General features: G+C 45.2%; 1 protein-coding gene across 1 annotated transcript; it reads right to left on the reverse strand.

Annotated features, from left to right (window-relative positions):
- Positions 1–1407: 1407 nt before the first annotated feature.
- On the reverse strand, positions 1408–13632 carry F2RL1 (F2R like trypsin receptor 1). Its single transcript, XM_080803736.1, has 2 exons — positions 13416–13632; positions 1408–3924 (listed from the first exon to the last, which is right to left on the reverse strand). Exons 1-2 carry the CDS (start codon positions 13495–13497, stop codon positions 2813–2815), a joined length of 1194 nt encoding a protein of 397 aa, XP_080659862.1. The 5' UTR covers positions 13498–13632; the 3' UTR covers positions 1408–2812.
- Between the last annotated feature and the right edge of the window lie 4066 nt (positions 13633–17698).

Raw genomic sequence — 17698 nt, forward strand, 5'->3', positions numbered from 1 at the left:
TGCTCAGCGAGGAGTCTGCTTGAGATTACTTTCTCCCTCACCCCCACTCCCTGCCTCCCTCTGCCTGCTGGTATGCACAGCATCCTCTCTCTCAAATACATAAATAAATCTTTAAAAAAAAAAAAAAAAGAAGTTTGATGAAAAATGAACCAACATCAACAACCCTCTTCCTTAGGAAACTAACAATAATCACCCATACATGGACTACTACCTGGTCATTAAAAATAATGAAAAAGGGTAGGTGGCTCAGTTGGTTAAGCATCTGACTCTTTATTTCAGGTCAGGTCATGATCTCAGAGACATGGGATTGAGCCCTGTGTAGGGCTCTGCACTCAGTCTGAGAGTCTGCTTAAGGTTCTTTCCCTCTTCTTCTGCCCTTCCCCCAACTTGTGTTTGCTCTCTAAATAAATAAAATCTTTAAAAAATGTATTTTTAAAAAATTAGGAAGATCCACATTAATGGATTTGTAAGTTAACATGTGTGCACACGTTATATATTCATGTATTTATTTTAAGATATTTAATATATATTTAAGATCTATATTTAAGATATTTAATATATAATATATACATTTTGTAAATAAGTTACTATAAAAATTTGTTTTCTTTGGGAGATGAAAATGGGCATAGGTAGGAAAGAAAATTTTCATATCATATGTTCTTGTTCAGTTTAATATACCAGCATGTATGATAAAAATGACTAATAAAGAAATGCAAATACCAAAGTAAGTTTTTCCACTGGATCAGTCCATACACCACCTGCAGGGCCCCTGTGAGCCATCTGCTTCTGCTTCTGTGTCCACCACCTTTTGCTTTCTTACCTGTAAAATGAAGACAACCCAAGCCTGCTATGAGATGCCAAGCAGAGCGTGCAGGGAAGGCAAGTGTATAAACAGGCACTGAAGGGGGAAGGGGGGCAGAGCAGAAATGACATCTCATCAGCAGTCAGAGAGTAACAGTCACAGTGTTCCATGATATTTATGAGTGCATACATGTGCCGAACACTTAATCCTCCTACCGCTATAAGGAAAATACTGTTATCCTCATTTTACAACTGAGAGACTAAGACACAGGGAAGGATCTTCCCTTAGCTCATGAAACAAACTATGAGGGGGTCAGACGTCAGCTCTGTTTCTCCATGAGGCTACGCTGCTTCCATACAGATGAGGACAGTAAGATTCTGTTTCTAGTCAGATTAGCAAAATTGTAAAAGACTGACAGACTAAATATGGATGAGCATTCCAGGAAACAGGTGCAAATGTACTATTTTGGTTGAAATATAAAATTACTGAAGGCAATTTGGCAAGAGTTACCAAAATTTAAAACGGTCATCTGACTTCTGACCTGGTCATTCCACTTCTAGGAATTTATCCTACAGAAATACTCACAAACCTGTCTACACAGATGTCCAGTACAGCACCGTTTTAATAACAACAACAACAACAACAACAACAAAAACAAAAAGAGAGGGACTTCAGGAGACATTGCTAGGGGAATGGCTAAATACATCTTAATATATCCCCAAATTAGAATCTGTATCCATTAAAAATGGAGGTCACAGACAGTGAATGGAAGAAATTCTAAAATGTTATGTGAAAACAACTGTCATCAAGCAGCATGTACTATATTGGCCCTATTTCCCTAGGAAAATACGGTGTGAGCATCACATCATTGCTTTTTATAGGAGTGATGCTGGGGCTTCCCTTTTCCCACACCCTCCTTTAAAAAACCCACAAAACACACAACTCAAAAATAAGTTGTAAAAAAAAAAAAAAAGGTCATGTGTTATTTATAAATCAATCATTACAATGAGATTATTTCCAAAAATTCACAAATACAAGTTATATAAATTCAGTTTGAAATACGTACCCCCTAAATATATTACAAATCACATCTCTTTCGCATTCTTTTCCAAACAGATGTGGCTCAAATCCAGTGAAGGTATTACAATTTCGTATTTGTAGCAAGTGAAAAAAAAACTGACAATAAATAATTCAACTATAATTCTAGAAAATACTAAGTGGTAAAATCCCCTCTTACTCTGAAACCATCTCTATCTCAGATCACCTGAAGATTGAGTCGATATAAAGTTACACGAACTTTGTGTTTCCACATTTAAAATCTTCAATGTATTCTCACAGAAGAGACACACAGCAGTTTGCTTCACCCTTGGGACCCAGACCGGCGGTTCTCAAACTTGGGTGAGCCTGAGTGTGCGTGGCAGAATCCTGTTAAAATGCAGTTACCTCAGACCTTGAGCCCTCTCATTCCTGAGTCTGACGAACCCGCATTTTTAAACAAGATCCACAGGAGGTGTAGAAGAACCCCACTGAACGCTCTAAGTCTACAGTCCAATCCTAACTGCTGCCCCCGGTTGGAATGGAAGCGACCCCGACTTGCGTAGCTTCTTCACCTCCTCACTTTCCTCATCTGTACAGTCAGTCCCTTGATCTGCTCATCTCAGAGGACATGGAAGCTCCCACACGGCTGTAAGGTTCTCTTACGAACTGTGCCTTCACGTCAGCACTAGTAAGAAGTAGTGGCCCTGAGCTTCTGTTTTCTGACTGTCTTCTGAGAAGTCTGCTTCTGTTAGTTCCATTTCCGGAAGCACCTGAGGAGAGGAATTCTGAAACTGCCATCTTGGTTGATTTGGGAGACTTTCCTCATGCTAACAGGGAAGCTTCCGGCCATCCTGAGAGGTGCTCCATACACATGGTGGGTGGTGAGATCCACTTGGTCAGAGAACAGAAACACACCCCTAACATTACACAGGCTCCAAATTCCCCTGTGGTTTTGCAGAGACGCTGAATAACTCAGTAAGAGGTCTTAACACTGGTTGAGCTTGAAGAGTAAGAGCTGGACTTCCTGGAGAACTTCTGTGATGTGAGGGATATCTGCATCTGCCGTACAGTACGGACACTTCGACAGAGGAGCACATTCTTCACATGATCCCTGAAGTCTTGGGAAACAAAGTAATAGACGAAGGGGTCAATGCAGCTATTTAGTGTGGAAAGACAGAGGGCTAAAATGTACATGGCGTAGAAGTGGCTCTGGCTCCTGGTTTTAATCAGGAAATAATGGACCACAAGCAGAAGGTTACTAGGAGTGAAGCAGATCAGGTAGGTGGCCAGAACAGTGACAATGAGTTTAATGGCTCTCTGCCTCTTCTTTTCCGAGTTTTCATCCATTGCAGAAGACCGGAGTGTTCGGATCATCAGCACATAGGCAGAGGCTGTGAGGAAGGCTGGGAACAGAAAGACTCCGATGGCCAGAGAGAGGAAATAATTGAACATGTCCCCTACCAACACCTCCTCAGGCAACACATCATGGCAGGTTGTGATGTTAAGGGCTGGAATGTACACAGTCTGTCTCACGACATACAAGGGGATGGTGACCAGCAGAATCAGCAGCCATATCCCCAGCGAGAGCCCAAAGGCAATGTTTGCCTTCTTCCTGGGGTGCACCAAGGGATTCACAATGACCCAATACCTCTGCACGCTGAGGCAGGTCATGAAGAGAATGGAACAGTACATGTTGCCATAGAAAAAGCCAATGAGTACTTTGCAAAGAGCTTCCCCGTAAATCCAGTTGTTGCCATGTATGTGATATGCAATCTTCAAAGGGAACCAGATCACAGAGAGGAGGTCTGCCAAGGCTAGATTGGCCATGTAAACCACAGCAGGGTGCTTCTTCCTCGTTCGGAAAAGAAAGACCCACAGAGCCATGCCATTACTTGGCAAACCAATCGCAAATACAATTGTGTAGACAATTGGAAGAAAGACGGTGGTCAGTTTTCCAGTGAGGACGGAGGCAGCAAACTCATCCACAGAAAAGCCTGGTTCCACGGTAACTCCTTTCCCAGTGATCTGAGATGAGCTCTCACTCTTACCAATGAGACTTCTTCCTTTGGAGGTTCTATTGGTTCCTATACAAAAAAGGCAAGGCAGACAAGGGTCATTACAGGGATTACTCTTTCAGCAGTAATGGTTTAAATAAAAGTACTTCCGGGGGCTCCTGAGTGGCTCAGTTGGTTAGGTGTCTGCCTCTCGGTTTCTGCTGAGGTCATGATCTCAGGGTCGTGAGACTGAGCCCTGCCTCTCTCTGTGCTCAGTGTGGAGTCTGCTTGAGATTTTCTCCCTCTCCTCCCCCTCTTCTCACCCTCAACCACTTGCATGTGCTCTCCCTCTCTCAAGTAAGTAAATAAAATCCTTAAATAAATAAAAGTACTTTAGACAAAGACAGAAGGAGTATACAAAAGGCTTACAAGTGCTTTCTTCAGGTGATGGGATTATTGGGTTTTGTTTCTTTGTTTTTTACTTTTTTTTTTTATTGGAAGGTTGTAGGATACATGTGAAATAGAACATTGATTTCTAGCACTCAAAAGAAGCTGAGTATTTCAATTTATTTTTTACAAACTATCCACAGTTATTAGCTCCTAACTGTTGTTACAACGGCCATCTTTCTCTGGCCATGAGACAGGATCCAGCCCCGCCAGTCATTCCCTCTCCCGAGGTCTGACACAGGGAGATTTCCAGGAGCACAAGGGACATTCCCTCTCTACCCACAAGGACCGTGCAAGCCATGGGCAGGGATTCCCCTGCTTCTCTGTGGGCCTCCTGGAAACCTTCCTACGGAGGCCAGCTGGCAGGCAAGTCTTCCGACCTCAGGGTCACCGAACATGTCAGTGCACTATTTGTGTTCAGACAAATCTCTGACTTTCAAGCAAGTACCAACAATTTATGCTGTCATTTCCATATCTGCATTAAACTTTAGAAACCCCACACAAATGGCACACCCAGCCTACATCCTGCCTAACCAAGTGTTCATGGAGGGAGGGTGCCTGGGTGGCTCAGTCAGTTAAGCGTCTGCCTTTGGTTCAGGTCATGACCCAAGGGTCCTGGAACCGAGCCCCACATTGGGCTCCCTGCTCAGAGAGGAGTCTGCTTCTCCCTCTCCCCCTCCTTGTGCTCTCTCTCTCTTCTCTCTCTCTAATAAAGAGGATTGGAAGGAAGGGAGGGAGGAAGGGAAAAAAGGATCTTTTGGGGGCAACTGGTGGCTCAGTCAGCTGAGCATCTAACTTCTGATTTCTGCTCAGGTCATGATCACAGGGTCCTGAGGTCAGTCCCACATCAGGCTCTGTGCTCAGCGGGGAGTCTGCCTGAGATTCTCTTTCCCTCTCCCTCCACCTCTCCCCTCCTGCTTGTGTACTCGTGTGTGCTCTCTCTCAAATAAATAAATAAATAAATGTCTTCTCTTTAAAAAAAAAAAGGATATTCATAGACATAATTAAGGATCTTGAGACAAGAACACCATTCTGGATGATCTAGGTGGGCCCCAAATCTAATGACAAGTGTCTTTGTAAGAAAAAGGCAGGGGGAGACTTGAGAAAAACAGAAGACAAGACCAAAAGGAGAAAACAGTAGAAAATGGAGGCAGAGGCTGGAACAATGCTGAGGAACAAGCCAAGGAATGCCAAGCAAAACCAACCATGAGATGCTGGAAAAAACGGAAGAGATTCTCCCCGGGAGTCTTCAGACGTGCCAAAGCCTTGAATTCAGACCTCTGCCCCCCAGAACTGTGAGTGAATAAATTTCTATTGCTGAAAGCCACCAGCTAGTGGCTACTGTTATGGCAACCACAGGAAACTAAGCACTTAGGATACGCCCAACTCTCGTTCTATCGAATGTCTTTCATAATGCTTTAAGAAGCATATGAATTATTTTTAAATTAAAAATAACAAAATATTGGGGCGCCTGGGTGACTCAGTTGTTAAGCATCTGCCTTCAGCTCAGGTCATGATCCCAGGGTCCCGGGATTGAACCCCATGTTGGGCTCCCTGCTCAGCGGGAAGCCTGCTTCTCCCTCGCCCTCTCCCCCTGCTTGTGTTCCCTCTCTTGCTGAGTCTCTCTCTGTCAAATAAATAAATAGTGTCTTTAAAAAATAAACATAAATAAATAAGTAAATAAAATTTTGCTATATATTACAGTATTCCTCAGATACTTGACTAAAACCCACAGTAAAAAAACACCCAGGGATACCTGGGTGGCTCAGTCGGTTAAGCGGCTGCCTTCGGCTCAGGTCATGGTCCCGGGTTCCTGGGATTGAGCCCCGCATCAGGCTCCCTGCTTGGCAGGGAGCCTGCTTACCCCCTCCCTCTGCCCCTGCTTGTGTTCTCTCTTTCACTGTCTCTGTCAAATAAACAAATCTTTAAAAATTAAAAAAATTAATTAAAAATTTTAGAAAAGGGGGAAACAACCCAAAAGTTCATCAATGGATGAATGGATAAACAAAACATGGTATATGCATACAATGGAATATTAGTTGGCAATAAAAGAAATAATGATACATGCTACAACAATCTATATATAATCTATACTAATCTACTTTCAGATGTTTAAAACTCTCCATAGTATCAAGCACATAAGGTCAGGAGCTTGATGTAAAGAGATCAAATTTTGTTTTAAGTAAGAATACTAAAATAAAGAGGGGGGAAAAAGAGCAAAAAATGCTTTAAAAAAAAAAGAGGAAAGAAAGGGAGGGAGGGATTGAGAGCAATTTCCTGAGAATATTCTAAAATACGTCTTTGAATTGTCTCAATCAAAAACAGCATTCTTGTTAACTGTATGCACTGTATTGGTCACAGAGCACAAAAATAGTATGCTGTTTAAAACTAGTGAACATCAAGGGGCGCCTGGGTGGCTCAGTGGGTTAAAGCCTCTGCCTTCGGCTCAGGTCATGATCCCAGGGTCCTGGGATCGAGCCCCGCATCGGGCTCTCTGCTCAGCAAGGAGCCTGCTTCTCCCTCTCTCTCTGCCTGCCTCTCTGCCTACTTGTGATCTCTGTCTGTCAAATAGATGAATAAAATCTTTAAAAAAAAAACAAAAAACTAGTGAACATCAAGATGCTACTCAAAGATCCTTAGAGGCCTTTCAGCATAGTGCACAGATGCTTACTCCATGCAATGCTCTGTACCAGTCACCAAGACTCACACAACTTGTCTAGAACTGATACTATCCCAGCTCCCAACTACCTATCTACCTACGTACCTACCCATAATCTCCCACCTGTAAACAGGGTAAAATCATTTTTTTAAGGTATTATTTATTTGAGATAGAGGGCACCTGTGCATGAGTGAGCAGGAGGAAGGAGATGGAAAGGGAGAGAATCCTGAACAGACTGTGTGATGGGGGTCTCAATCCCACGACCCTCAGATCATGACCCGAACCAAAACCAAGGGTCAGATGCTCAACAGACTGAGCCACCCAGGAGCACACCCCCCACCCCTTGGTAAAATCATTTCTATTTCATAGTGGGGGGAAAATTAAATGCACATATGAATTTTAAACACATATGAAGGACTGGGTATAAAAGCATCCCCATTTATGGGCTGTAATCAATAGCATTTGACCAAGTATGCAAGAATACCTACCTGCCAATACTCAAGGCAGCATCCCCCAACCCCACTGCAATAGGAAATAAACAATGTTCATCAGCCCCTATTCCTAACTTACCAAGTCCCCAGATGGTCCCTAACATTAACAGTAGACGCTCTACCTATCTTTGAAATGCAAAGATAACTACACTTTACTGTCGACAGAGAAAAGCAACTGATAGAACAACATGCTTCCATCTGTGTAACAAAATATGCATTTATATGCAACATCTGAAATCTAGAGGGCTATCCACCCAAGTATAAAAAGCCATCTCTGTAAAAAACAAAACAAAACAAAACAAAACAAAAAAAGCCATCTCTGTGGAGTAAAGTGGGTGGGGAAGGGAGAACTTCCCTTTTGTCTTCACACGCCTCTACATTGTTTGGATTTCTTTGTCAAAGGAATATAAACTGGTACAATCTTTTTGGAGGTCAACGTGGCAAAACAGGAAAATTTAAAGTGTACTTGCCCCAGGACCTATCAACTTAGTTATAGAAATTTGCCCTGCACATATACTAGCTAACATGCACAGAAATACTGAATGTACAAGAATATTTACTGCACTATTGTTTATCCTAACAAAACAAAAATGTTAGTCTCAACAACCATTAAAAAGAAGACCAGTTTGGGGTGCCTGGCTGGCTCAGTCGGTAAGGCATGCAACTCCTGATCTCTAAGTCATGAGTCTGAGCCCCACAATAATCACAAAGATTACTTAAAATAAATTATAAATTAATTAATTAAAAATTAAATTTAAAAAATTAAAAGGAGATTAGTTCAGTAACTTATGACATTTATAAAATGAATAATATTCCCCCCTATAAAAGTATGGACAGAGTTCCCTACAGTGGCCATGAGCAGGTAAGGTTAGAAAAATAACTGTTGCAGAGTATACACAATAAAATCCTTCTATTGTTACAAAATATGTATTATTTGTCCATGGAACTCGGCTGAGACTGGAGAGGACAGAGAATGGGGGATTTTTCAACTTTTCAAAACAATTCTGGTTTACTTTCAAGAAAAATGTATGAAAAACTTTTAACTTTAAAACTACCATCTGTGGGGCGCCTGGGTGGCTCAGTCAGTTGAACATCTGACTCTCGGCTTCAGCAGAGGTCATGATCTCAGGCTTGTGCCTGGCTTTGGCCGGGGTCATGATCTTAAGCTTGTGAGATCCCGCTCTGTACGCATTGCTTAAGATTCCCTCTTCCTCTGCCCTGTCCCCATTCTCTTAAATACGTATGTAAATCTTGAAACTACCACTTGCTCTTTGCTATTTGAAGCATCCTTCTGTGGCCCTTCCCTCCCACCAAACCACAAGTACTGAGCAAGTGTTTTATTTGTGTTAACTCTCTCCTCTTGTATCCTTTTCTCCACTACTCCCTCACCCCAAATCTATTTGCTTTCAAACTCTGGGAACATGGGCTGAAAACTAAAAGCTTCAAATACCAGAGGACACTGCCCCCCCCACCCCCGCCCCAGGTACACATTAGTAAATTTTCAGTTGTTGTTTCAGGATGAGCTGTTTTCGTCTCAACACTTGCCTAGCTAATAAAACCATAAGAAAGTCAAACACAGACTTGACCAAAACATCATCTATCCAGGTTAATTACTAACTATGCACAAGGCAAGCAAGAAACCAAACACAAATTTAGAGTCCCATCTTCACATTTATCTTAGTATTTCTCTCTTATTACAAAACACCAGAAATACCCAATGCATCTATTAACAGAAGACTAATTTAAAAATTATTGTAAATCCTCCTAGAACATACTGTAGAATTTAAAAATGTTTTGTTGTGTGTGTGTGTTTTTTTAAATTTAGGGGCACCTGGGTGGCTCAATCAGTTAAGCAGTTGCCTTCAGCTGGGGTCATGACTGCACCATCATGAGACCAAGCCCTGAGATCAAGTCCCACACTGGGCTCCCTGCTCAGCTCAGCTGGGCATCTGCTTCTCCCTCTGCCACTACCCCTATTCGTGCTCTCACTCAATCAAATAAACAAATAAAATATTTTTTTAAAGATAAAGATTTATTTATTGGGGAGAGGGCGCCACAAGTAGGGGGAGGGACAGGACCAAGTGGTGGGGCTTGATCCCACGATCCATGAGATCACAACCTGAGCCAACACCAAGAGTCCATAGCTTAACAGACTGAGCCCACCCAGGTGCCCCACAAAAAGATTTTCGCGTGAGTACATATTTTATGCAGGGATGTATGATGTCAGCAGTGGTTTACTTTGGGTACTGAAAATGATTTTTTTTAAAAAAGATTTTGTTTATTTATTTGACAGAGAGGGAGACAGTGAGAGAGAGAATACAAACAGAGGGAGTAGGAGAGGGAGAAGCCAGCTTCCCACTGAGTGGGGAGACTAACATGGGACTTGATCCCAGGACCCTGGATCATGACCTGAGCCAAAGGCAGATGCTTAACGCCTGAGCCATCCGGGCGCCCTGAAAACGATTTTTTAAAAAAGATTTTTATTTATTTGAGAGAGAGCGCAGGGAGCCCGATTCAGGGTTTGATCCCAGGACCCTGAGATCATAACCTGAGCCAAAATCAGACCCTTAAGCAACTGAGCCACCCAGGGCTCTGAAAATGATTTTTTTTTTTTTTTAAAGTAGGCTCCACACCCAGCTGGAAGCCCAAAGCAGGGCTTGAACTCAGTACCCTGAGATCAAGACCTGAGCTGAGATCAAGAGTCAGACACTTAACGAAATGAGCTACCCAGGTGCCTCTGACTACTGAATATGATTTAATTAAACTTTTCTTTTTCAAAAAAAATTTTTTGTGGAGTGCCTCGTGTGGAGCCTGCTTTGAATTCTCTCTCCTTCTCCCTCTACCCCTCCACACAACTATGCTCATTATTGCTCTCCAGAACGTGTCTACATCACATACTACTTGTGTAATTCATAATCAGTTACAAAGAGAACAGAACTTTCAGGCTCCAAAGAAAAGCAAATGCATCACAGGGGACTTCCCAGGCTTGTGACATGGCAGAAAGAAATAAGCGCCTAGGGGCGCCTGGGTGTCTCAGTCATTAGGCGTCCCCCTTCGGCTCAGGTCATGATCCCAGGGTCCTGGGATCAGATCCCTGCATCAGGCTCCCTGCTTAATGGGAAGACTGCTTCTCCCTCTCGCACTCCCCCTGCTTGTGTTCCCTCTCTGCTGTCTCTATCAAATAAATAAATACAACCTTAAAAAAAAAAAAAAGTAAATGCCTAAAACAAGGTGATGTAAATCCCCAACCGCTACCACCCTAGGCAGCCACTCTGGGCAAACCCACTCACTTCATTCCTCTTTCGGTATTTACTGAGCTCCTTTAGATAATGAGACTGTGCTGGACTATGATGGTGATGATGACACTAGGGTCCCTGGTCTTCCAGAGTTTATGATCCAATGTGGAGATAAATTAAATGTATTTACACAAACAACTGTCAATTACTGTTGGGACAGGAATGCAAATGTGGTCTGATGGAGTGTTTTTCCTACCCCCACCCCAATTTCGTGGCCCCCATCTGTAAAATGATAAGGGTGTATCGTTGGTGGAGTTGCCCTCCCGGAGTCAGTCCAAAAAAAAGAAAACTGAGAAGAAAATCAAACCTAGTATCTGCCCTGTAGGAAACTGAGGAGCATGCATAATGGTCAAACTATGAAGGGATGAGCAAAGAAGTATACTAAGGGGCAGAAAAACCTTGGGAGGCTCTATTTCTCAATCATACTCCATTGAGAAAAGCTCCACCTACCTGTCACTTTCCTAACCTTTTAGGAAAGTTACTATGCAAAAGGAACAAAAGTTTGTGGAAGGAAAAAAAAAGAAACCTCAAGGAGCAGTATTAAATAGTTCTGGTTAACAAGTAACTTGGTTTTGTTGTTGTTGTCGTTAAACAAGTTCACTATATTCTCCAGGAACCAGTGCGCACCCCCCAACTCGGTCCTCTCAATTTGTAAACAGTAAGTCAAATACTCAGGGCTATCTTCCTATATGAACTGTCTAAATCAAAAAAGCATTCAGTCATCTACACCTACATATTTTTAAAAAATGTTTGCACATCCTTAGTTTTGCCCCGGAATTTTAAGGGTCCAACTTTAAAGCCAAAGCATTCTTTTTTTTTTTTTTTAAAGATTTTATTTATTTATTTATTTATTTATTTATTTTGGACAAAGATCACAAGTAGGCAGAGAGGCAGGAAGAGAGAGAATGGGAAGCAGGCTCCCCGCTGAGCAGAGAGCCCGATGCGGTGCTCGATCCCAGGATCCCGGGATCCCGGGATCATGACACAAGCCAAAGGCAGAGGCTTTAACCCACTGAGCCACCCAGGCGTCCCTAAGGGTCCAACTTTAAAAGACAGAGGCGGGGCGCCTGGGTGGCTCAGTGGGTTAAAGCCTCTGCCTTCGGCTCGGGTCATGATCCCAGGGTCTTGGGATCCAGCCCCGCATCCGGCTCTCTGCTCAGCGGGGAGCCTGCTTCCCACTCTCTCTCTTCCTGCCTCTCTGCCTACTTGTAATTTCTGTCAGTCAAATAAATAAATAAATAAATCTTAAAAAATAATAATAAAATAAAAGACAGAGGCAAATCGCAAAGTGTTCACCACATTTTCAATGTTCCTGGCAATAAACAAATGCCTTCACTCTAACGCTGACCAATAAAATGTATACAGTGGTGCAGTTTTCAAGTATATATAACATCCTTTTCTGTAACTCCAGAGCGTCACATTCGTCTAATTCATAGTTCAAATCGACAGTGATTTGCTCTTTCACAATGTTTTTACGAAGAAGATAAAAGTGACCCGCCTTTTACAGCAGGTCTGCAAATTTCGCAGGGAAATGAAAACCTCCCTTTTAAGCCTACTCTGGCAGCTCCAAACAGCCCGCCAGCCGTTAGGAACGCAGTAGCGTGATTCCTGCGGAGGAACCCCCAGGCCCGCAGAGGCCGGCTCAGCCGGGGAGACCCCGCCCCCGGGAGGACAGGCTGGAGCACAACCCGCGCAGCACAACGGAGGAAACCAGCAGCCCCGCACAAAGTCAGCACCGCCCGGCCGCTCCGGTGCCGCTCCGGTGCCGCTCCGTGTTCCACTCCCGGAGCTGGCAGCCTCGGCCGTACACACCTGAGTGCCAGCCAAAGTATGCTACGTGTGGCACACAAAGGCCCGAAAGCCGGGGCCGTAAGATCACCTGGCCGAAGAGAAGGCACAGTCCAGGAAGTCCCATCTGTAAAATCCGCGCGACGCGCAACTTGTCTAAAACTCCAGGCTGAGCGCTCATTGCGCCCAAGACCCAGCGGGGTTCGACCCTTCCAGACCTGGGGCATCCACAGCGCGGGAGCTCTGCGCCCCACCCCCCCCCCGGAAGGTTTGGAACTACGTGAGCCCACCCCGAAGCCGCGGTTCCAAAAGCCCAAGGGGGTCGCAAAAAGCAACAGTGGATTAAGCCTCTGCCTTCGGCTCAGGTCATGATTCCAGGGTCCCAGGATCCAGGACCGAATGGGGCTCTCTGCTCAGCGAGGAGCCTGCTTCCCCCTCTCCCTGCCTGCCTCGTTGCCTACTTGTGATGTCTCTCACTGTCAAATAAATAAATAAAATCTTTAAAAAAAAAAAAAAAGCGCGACACAGACGTTTCTCAGGCCTCGGGCTCTCACCCATTCCACACCGCTCCGAGCCAACTAACTCCAAAGGGTCCTGAGGGGCCAGCCCCTCAGTATTTGCGGAAAGCTCCTTAGTTTCCAAAGAAGCCAACCAGGGGGGCAGGGAGGCTGAGCCCATTCCCTCCTCCTCCCTCCGCGGACCGCAGCCTCTCCAGGATGTCCTAGCCAGTAAGCCCTCCCGGCGCAGGGATCCCCATCGAAGTCACCTAGAGGTGGATGCGGGAAGTGGTGGCAGCGGCAGCAAGACACCCTTCGCGCACCTGCCCACTTCCAGCACCTGCCAGTGTGCCTTGGACCCCTGCTCCTTAACTACAGGAGCCCTCCCTGACCAATTTCTCACCTTGGATAGTGTGACCGCAGGAGACGGAGGCCGCCAGCAGGATGGCGCCCCCCAGCAGCCACGCCGCGCTCATGCCTCGCATCCTTCCTGCAGCCCGACGTCGGGCGGGCAGGGCACTCGCTGGCAGTGATTCGAAACCCGGAGTCCCACTCGCCGCTCGGCGAGGAAGCCGCGGTCGCACCTGCGCCAATCCACGTCTCTCCGGGAGCCTCCCGGGAGCCGGGTAAGTTTCAGTGAAACCCGAGCCGCTCGGCGCACCTGCGCGAGGCCACGCCCCCGGGCCGGGACGCACGGCTCGGCCCCGCCTCTCGAACGTCCGACGCTTGAGTCCGGCTCCCGGCAGTCTAGCCCGGCGCGCGAGCCTCCACCTACGCGCTGCAGGTGCTCAGGCCGCCGGCCAGAGGGTGTGGGAGCCGCCGGCGGGCGGGGCCGGGCCGGTGAAGTAGCTGTATTGGAATGCAAATGACAGGAGGGCTGGGACCGCGAGTTCTCGTAGACCCGGCCCCGCCTAGAACTACCATTACCCTTTAATTACTCTGTGGAACGAGGGTCTTCCTTGTCTTTCCCTCCCCTTTGTTAAATGGGAAAAAGCCAAGGCCAGAACTCACGGACTTCGTCATTGGTAATTGGTAGAGGCTTCCCAGTGTAGCGAGCCATGGGGGGATAAGGGGTGAGTTTGTTGGATTTTTTTTTTTTTTTTTTTGTATGCTTTGTTTTGTTTTGTAGGGGTGACTTTTTAATCTGCAGAGACATGGTGGATGGCTGCGGGACACCAGCAAAAGCAGTGGGGAGCAGGAAGGAGTCCCGGCCGGGGGTCAGAGATCTGAAATTATGTTTCCGCTCTGCTGTTAACTAGTTGTGACCTCTAACAAACCTCTTCACCCGCTTCTAGGCCCATTTCCATGCCCGGTGAGGTGAAGCGGGCGAGGTGATAGTTGGGACAGCTACCTTAAGTGCCAAGAGCTAATGATTTAGAACACTAGTTTAATACCGACCGCAAGCCGCACATTAAGTATGCTTATTATTCCCAATGTACAGATGAGGAAGTGGAATTTAGAAAGGTTGGATAAATTACCCACGGTTACGCAGTTTATAGGCACAGTTTGTAAACACACACCACAGTTAATCTCTAGTCTATGACTGCCATTTTCTATTAATCACTGCATTCTAAATGCTTCGACCAGGGTCTCCCCCGCACTGGGATCTGGTAGCCCAAAGAAATATGTAAGAAGGTAAAGGGGGTGGGGAGAAAAGGAGCAAGAGTTTGGGGATGGGTGCACAAGGGCCAGCATCATAAAGTAATCAAAAAGTAATACTTTTTACTTGCTTTGAAAGGATAAAGTAAATAAATAATAAACTTTAAAGTTCCCCACTAAACCACTGGGTGATGGAGGAGCAGAAAACAGAAATGGTATTGTCCTCAGATGTTTGAAGGATTAGGTCATAGAAGAGGATTAGACAGGTTTTCAGTTTTTCTGAGAGCGGAAATATATGGAAGCCACAGTGGGAGGCTGATTGTGCCTCAGTACAGAAAAAGATTTTTTTTTTAAAGATTGTATTTATTTATGGACAGAGACAGTGAAAGCGAGAACACAAGCAGTGGGAGAGAGAGAAGCAGGCTCCCCGCTGAGCAGAGAGCCCATTGTGGGGCTCGATCCCAGAACCCTAGGATCATGACCCAAACTGAAGGCAGACATTAACAACTGAGCCACCCAGGTGGCCTGAAAGAGATTTCTAGCAAGTCCCACTCGTCACAGTCCTGAGAGCTGCCTGCTGAGACGGAGGGCCACATCACTGCAGGACTTGCAGCAAAGGACCAGGGCATCTGTGTGGCGCGTTGGAGACGGGAGCTCCCTCCCAGGGTGAGGGGCCGGACTGGGTTAGTCTAGACAGCCTCTTGAGAGTCTTGAGCCCTGAGAGTCCACCATTCTGCTTAGAGGACTAAAGTTTGGTCAATCAGTTAGTTGCTGGTGACTATCGTAAATTTTTGAACAACCATGAACCAAATGGCCACAGACCTGTAAGGACCCTCTGTGACTTCTTACTGATCCCAATGAGCAGAACTAATGTGGGCTCCAGATAATTCGGGCAGACAAAATTGTATAAAATATCATGTTAGCCCTTTGTTCCAACCATCTCCCTAATAAGACATTTCTCAAGTTACCTACATGGATGGTTAGCATTCTGCTTTTCCCTTGGTCCTCACAGAGGAACTTGCAAGAGTAGGGAAATAAATGGTTGAAAACCGAGAGGAGCAAATGGCCTTGAACCTGCCATTAGAATGGAATAATTGCTCCCTGAATAACAGAAATGGACTGCCTCTCAATACACATACAGCCAAGAATGGCCAGGGAAGACTGTACAGAATTCATTCATTCTTTCTTCTTTCTCTCTCTCTCTTTCTTTCTTCTTTCTCCTTCCTTCCTTCTTTCCTTCCTTCCTTTTTAAGATCCTCTTTGTGAGTGAGACAAAAGAGACAGAGCAGGGGTGGGGAGGAGCAGAGGGAGGACAAGCCAACGACTTGCTGAGCAAAGAACCCCACACAGGACTCGATCTCGGGACCCTGAGATCATGACCTGTACCGAAACCAGGATCAGACTCTTAACTGTCTGAGCCACCCAGGCACCCCCAGAATTCTTTTCACTGGCTGCCTTTCAGTAGTGCATCTCTAGGAACCCCTCATTTTTCTGGGGAATGTGATAAGAGCTTAGCCTTGAGATCATATAACTGTGGGGAAATTCTGCTTTCTCCCCTTACTAACATTTGTGTGACCTTAGAGAAATTACTTACCCTCTCTAAGCTTTAGGTTCTTTACCTATAAAGTGGAGTCAATATCTTTTTAGTTTAAAGGTGTCTGAGGATTGGGACGCCTGGGTGGCTCAGTGGGTTAAAGCCTCTGCCTTCGGCTCAGGTCATGATCCCAGAGTCCTGGGATCGAGTCCCACATCGGGCTCCTTGCTCAGCGGGGAGCCTGCTTCTCCCTCTGCCTGCCTCTCTGTCTGCCTGTGCTCACTCTCTCTGACAAATAAATAAAATCTTAAAAAAAAAAAAAAGGTGTCTGAGGATAAAATAGTGACCATGTTTGATGCCTGGTGAAAGCTCAACAGATAGGGTATTTGTTTCCTTCCTTTCTCTCTGCAATCTCCTTTACACCCTCAACCCCCAGCCTAGCTCTCAGGAGGTTGCCTCCCACGGCCACTTGCCTCAGCCCATGCCCTCACGCCCTCCCAGGAAAAGTTGCCTTCTAGAAGCAGTGTAGGGGTCTTTCTCATCCTGTCCAGGGGACAACGTCTCATGAAGATCAGTCCTCTCCTAAGAGTCTCTCACTAGGGAAGATACTCAATCCATATAATGTCCCTTCAGTCTTTTCCCGGGCTCCATTTTGCTATCTATAATCTGGGGATGTCCATAGTACCTTTTTTTTTTTTAAAGATTTTATTTATTTACTTGATAGACAGAGATCACAAGTAGGCAGAGAGGCATGGAGAGGGCGATGGGGGTGGGGGAAGCAGGCTCCCTGCTGAGCAGAGAGCCCGATGCAGGGCTCCATCCCAGGACCCTGGGATCGTGACCTTAGCCTGAAGGCAGAGGCTTTAACCCACTGAGCCACCCAGGCGCCCCCATAGTACCTTTCTTGTAGGATGGTTGTGAAGATTTAGTTTGCTAAATGCCCATAAATGCTTCTTAGCACAGTTCCTGGTGCAGTGTAAATACTCAAAAGAGATTACTATAGAAGACTAGGCCAGGGAGAGTCTTCCTTTTGCAGAGAACAATGCATAAAACTCCAGCTGTTCTGACTTAAATTTTCACTGGTATTTTATGTAAATATGCCTTGAATCATCAACATTTCAAAGAAAATATTTTATTGAGCACTGATGAGTTAATTATCTCATGAGTGTGTTTTCTCCCAACCACCTAACTAAATGAACTGTATTACTTAAATCTACTGGTCCATGTTTTCCAGTGATTTCTTTTTGGATGTTGATGACTTCTTTGCCCTGAAGGGCTTAGGGTACTATGTGGTGCTGTGGAATTGGACAGAGAAGTAAGCACGGCCAATTCAGATAGCCTGGCTTCCAGAGTTTGGGAAATTTGTGCAGTTTCCCACCCTCTACAATTCTAAGGAAAATAAAGTAGGAAATGGGATAGGCCAGACACTGAGAGAGAAGCCATTTCGTTCAATCCATTTTACAACCATTTATCAAACTCATCAAACTCTTGCTGGAGAAAAAAGATCTAGTCCTTGCACCTGGTTCCTGGCCAAATAATAAATGGTGGAAAAA

The sequence above is a fragment of the Martes martes genome (genome assembly GCF_963455335.1).
Source record: "Martes martes genome assembly, chromosome: 5".
NCBI classification, from domain to species: Eukaryota; Metazoa; Chordata; class Mammalia; order Carnivora; family Mustelidae; genus Martes; species Martes martes.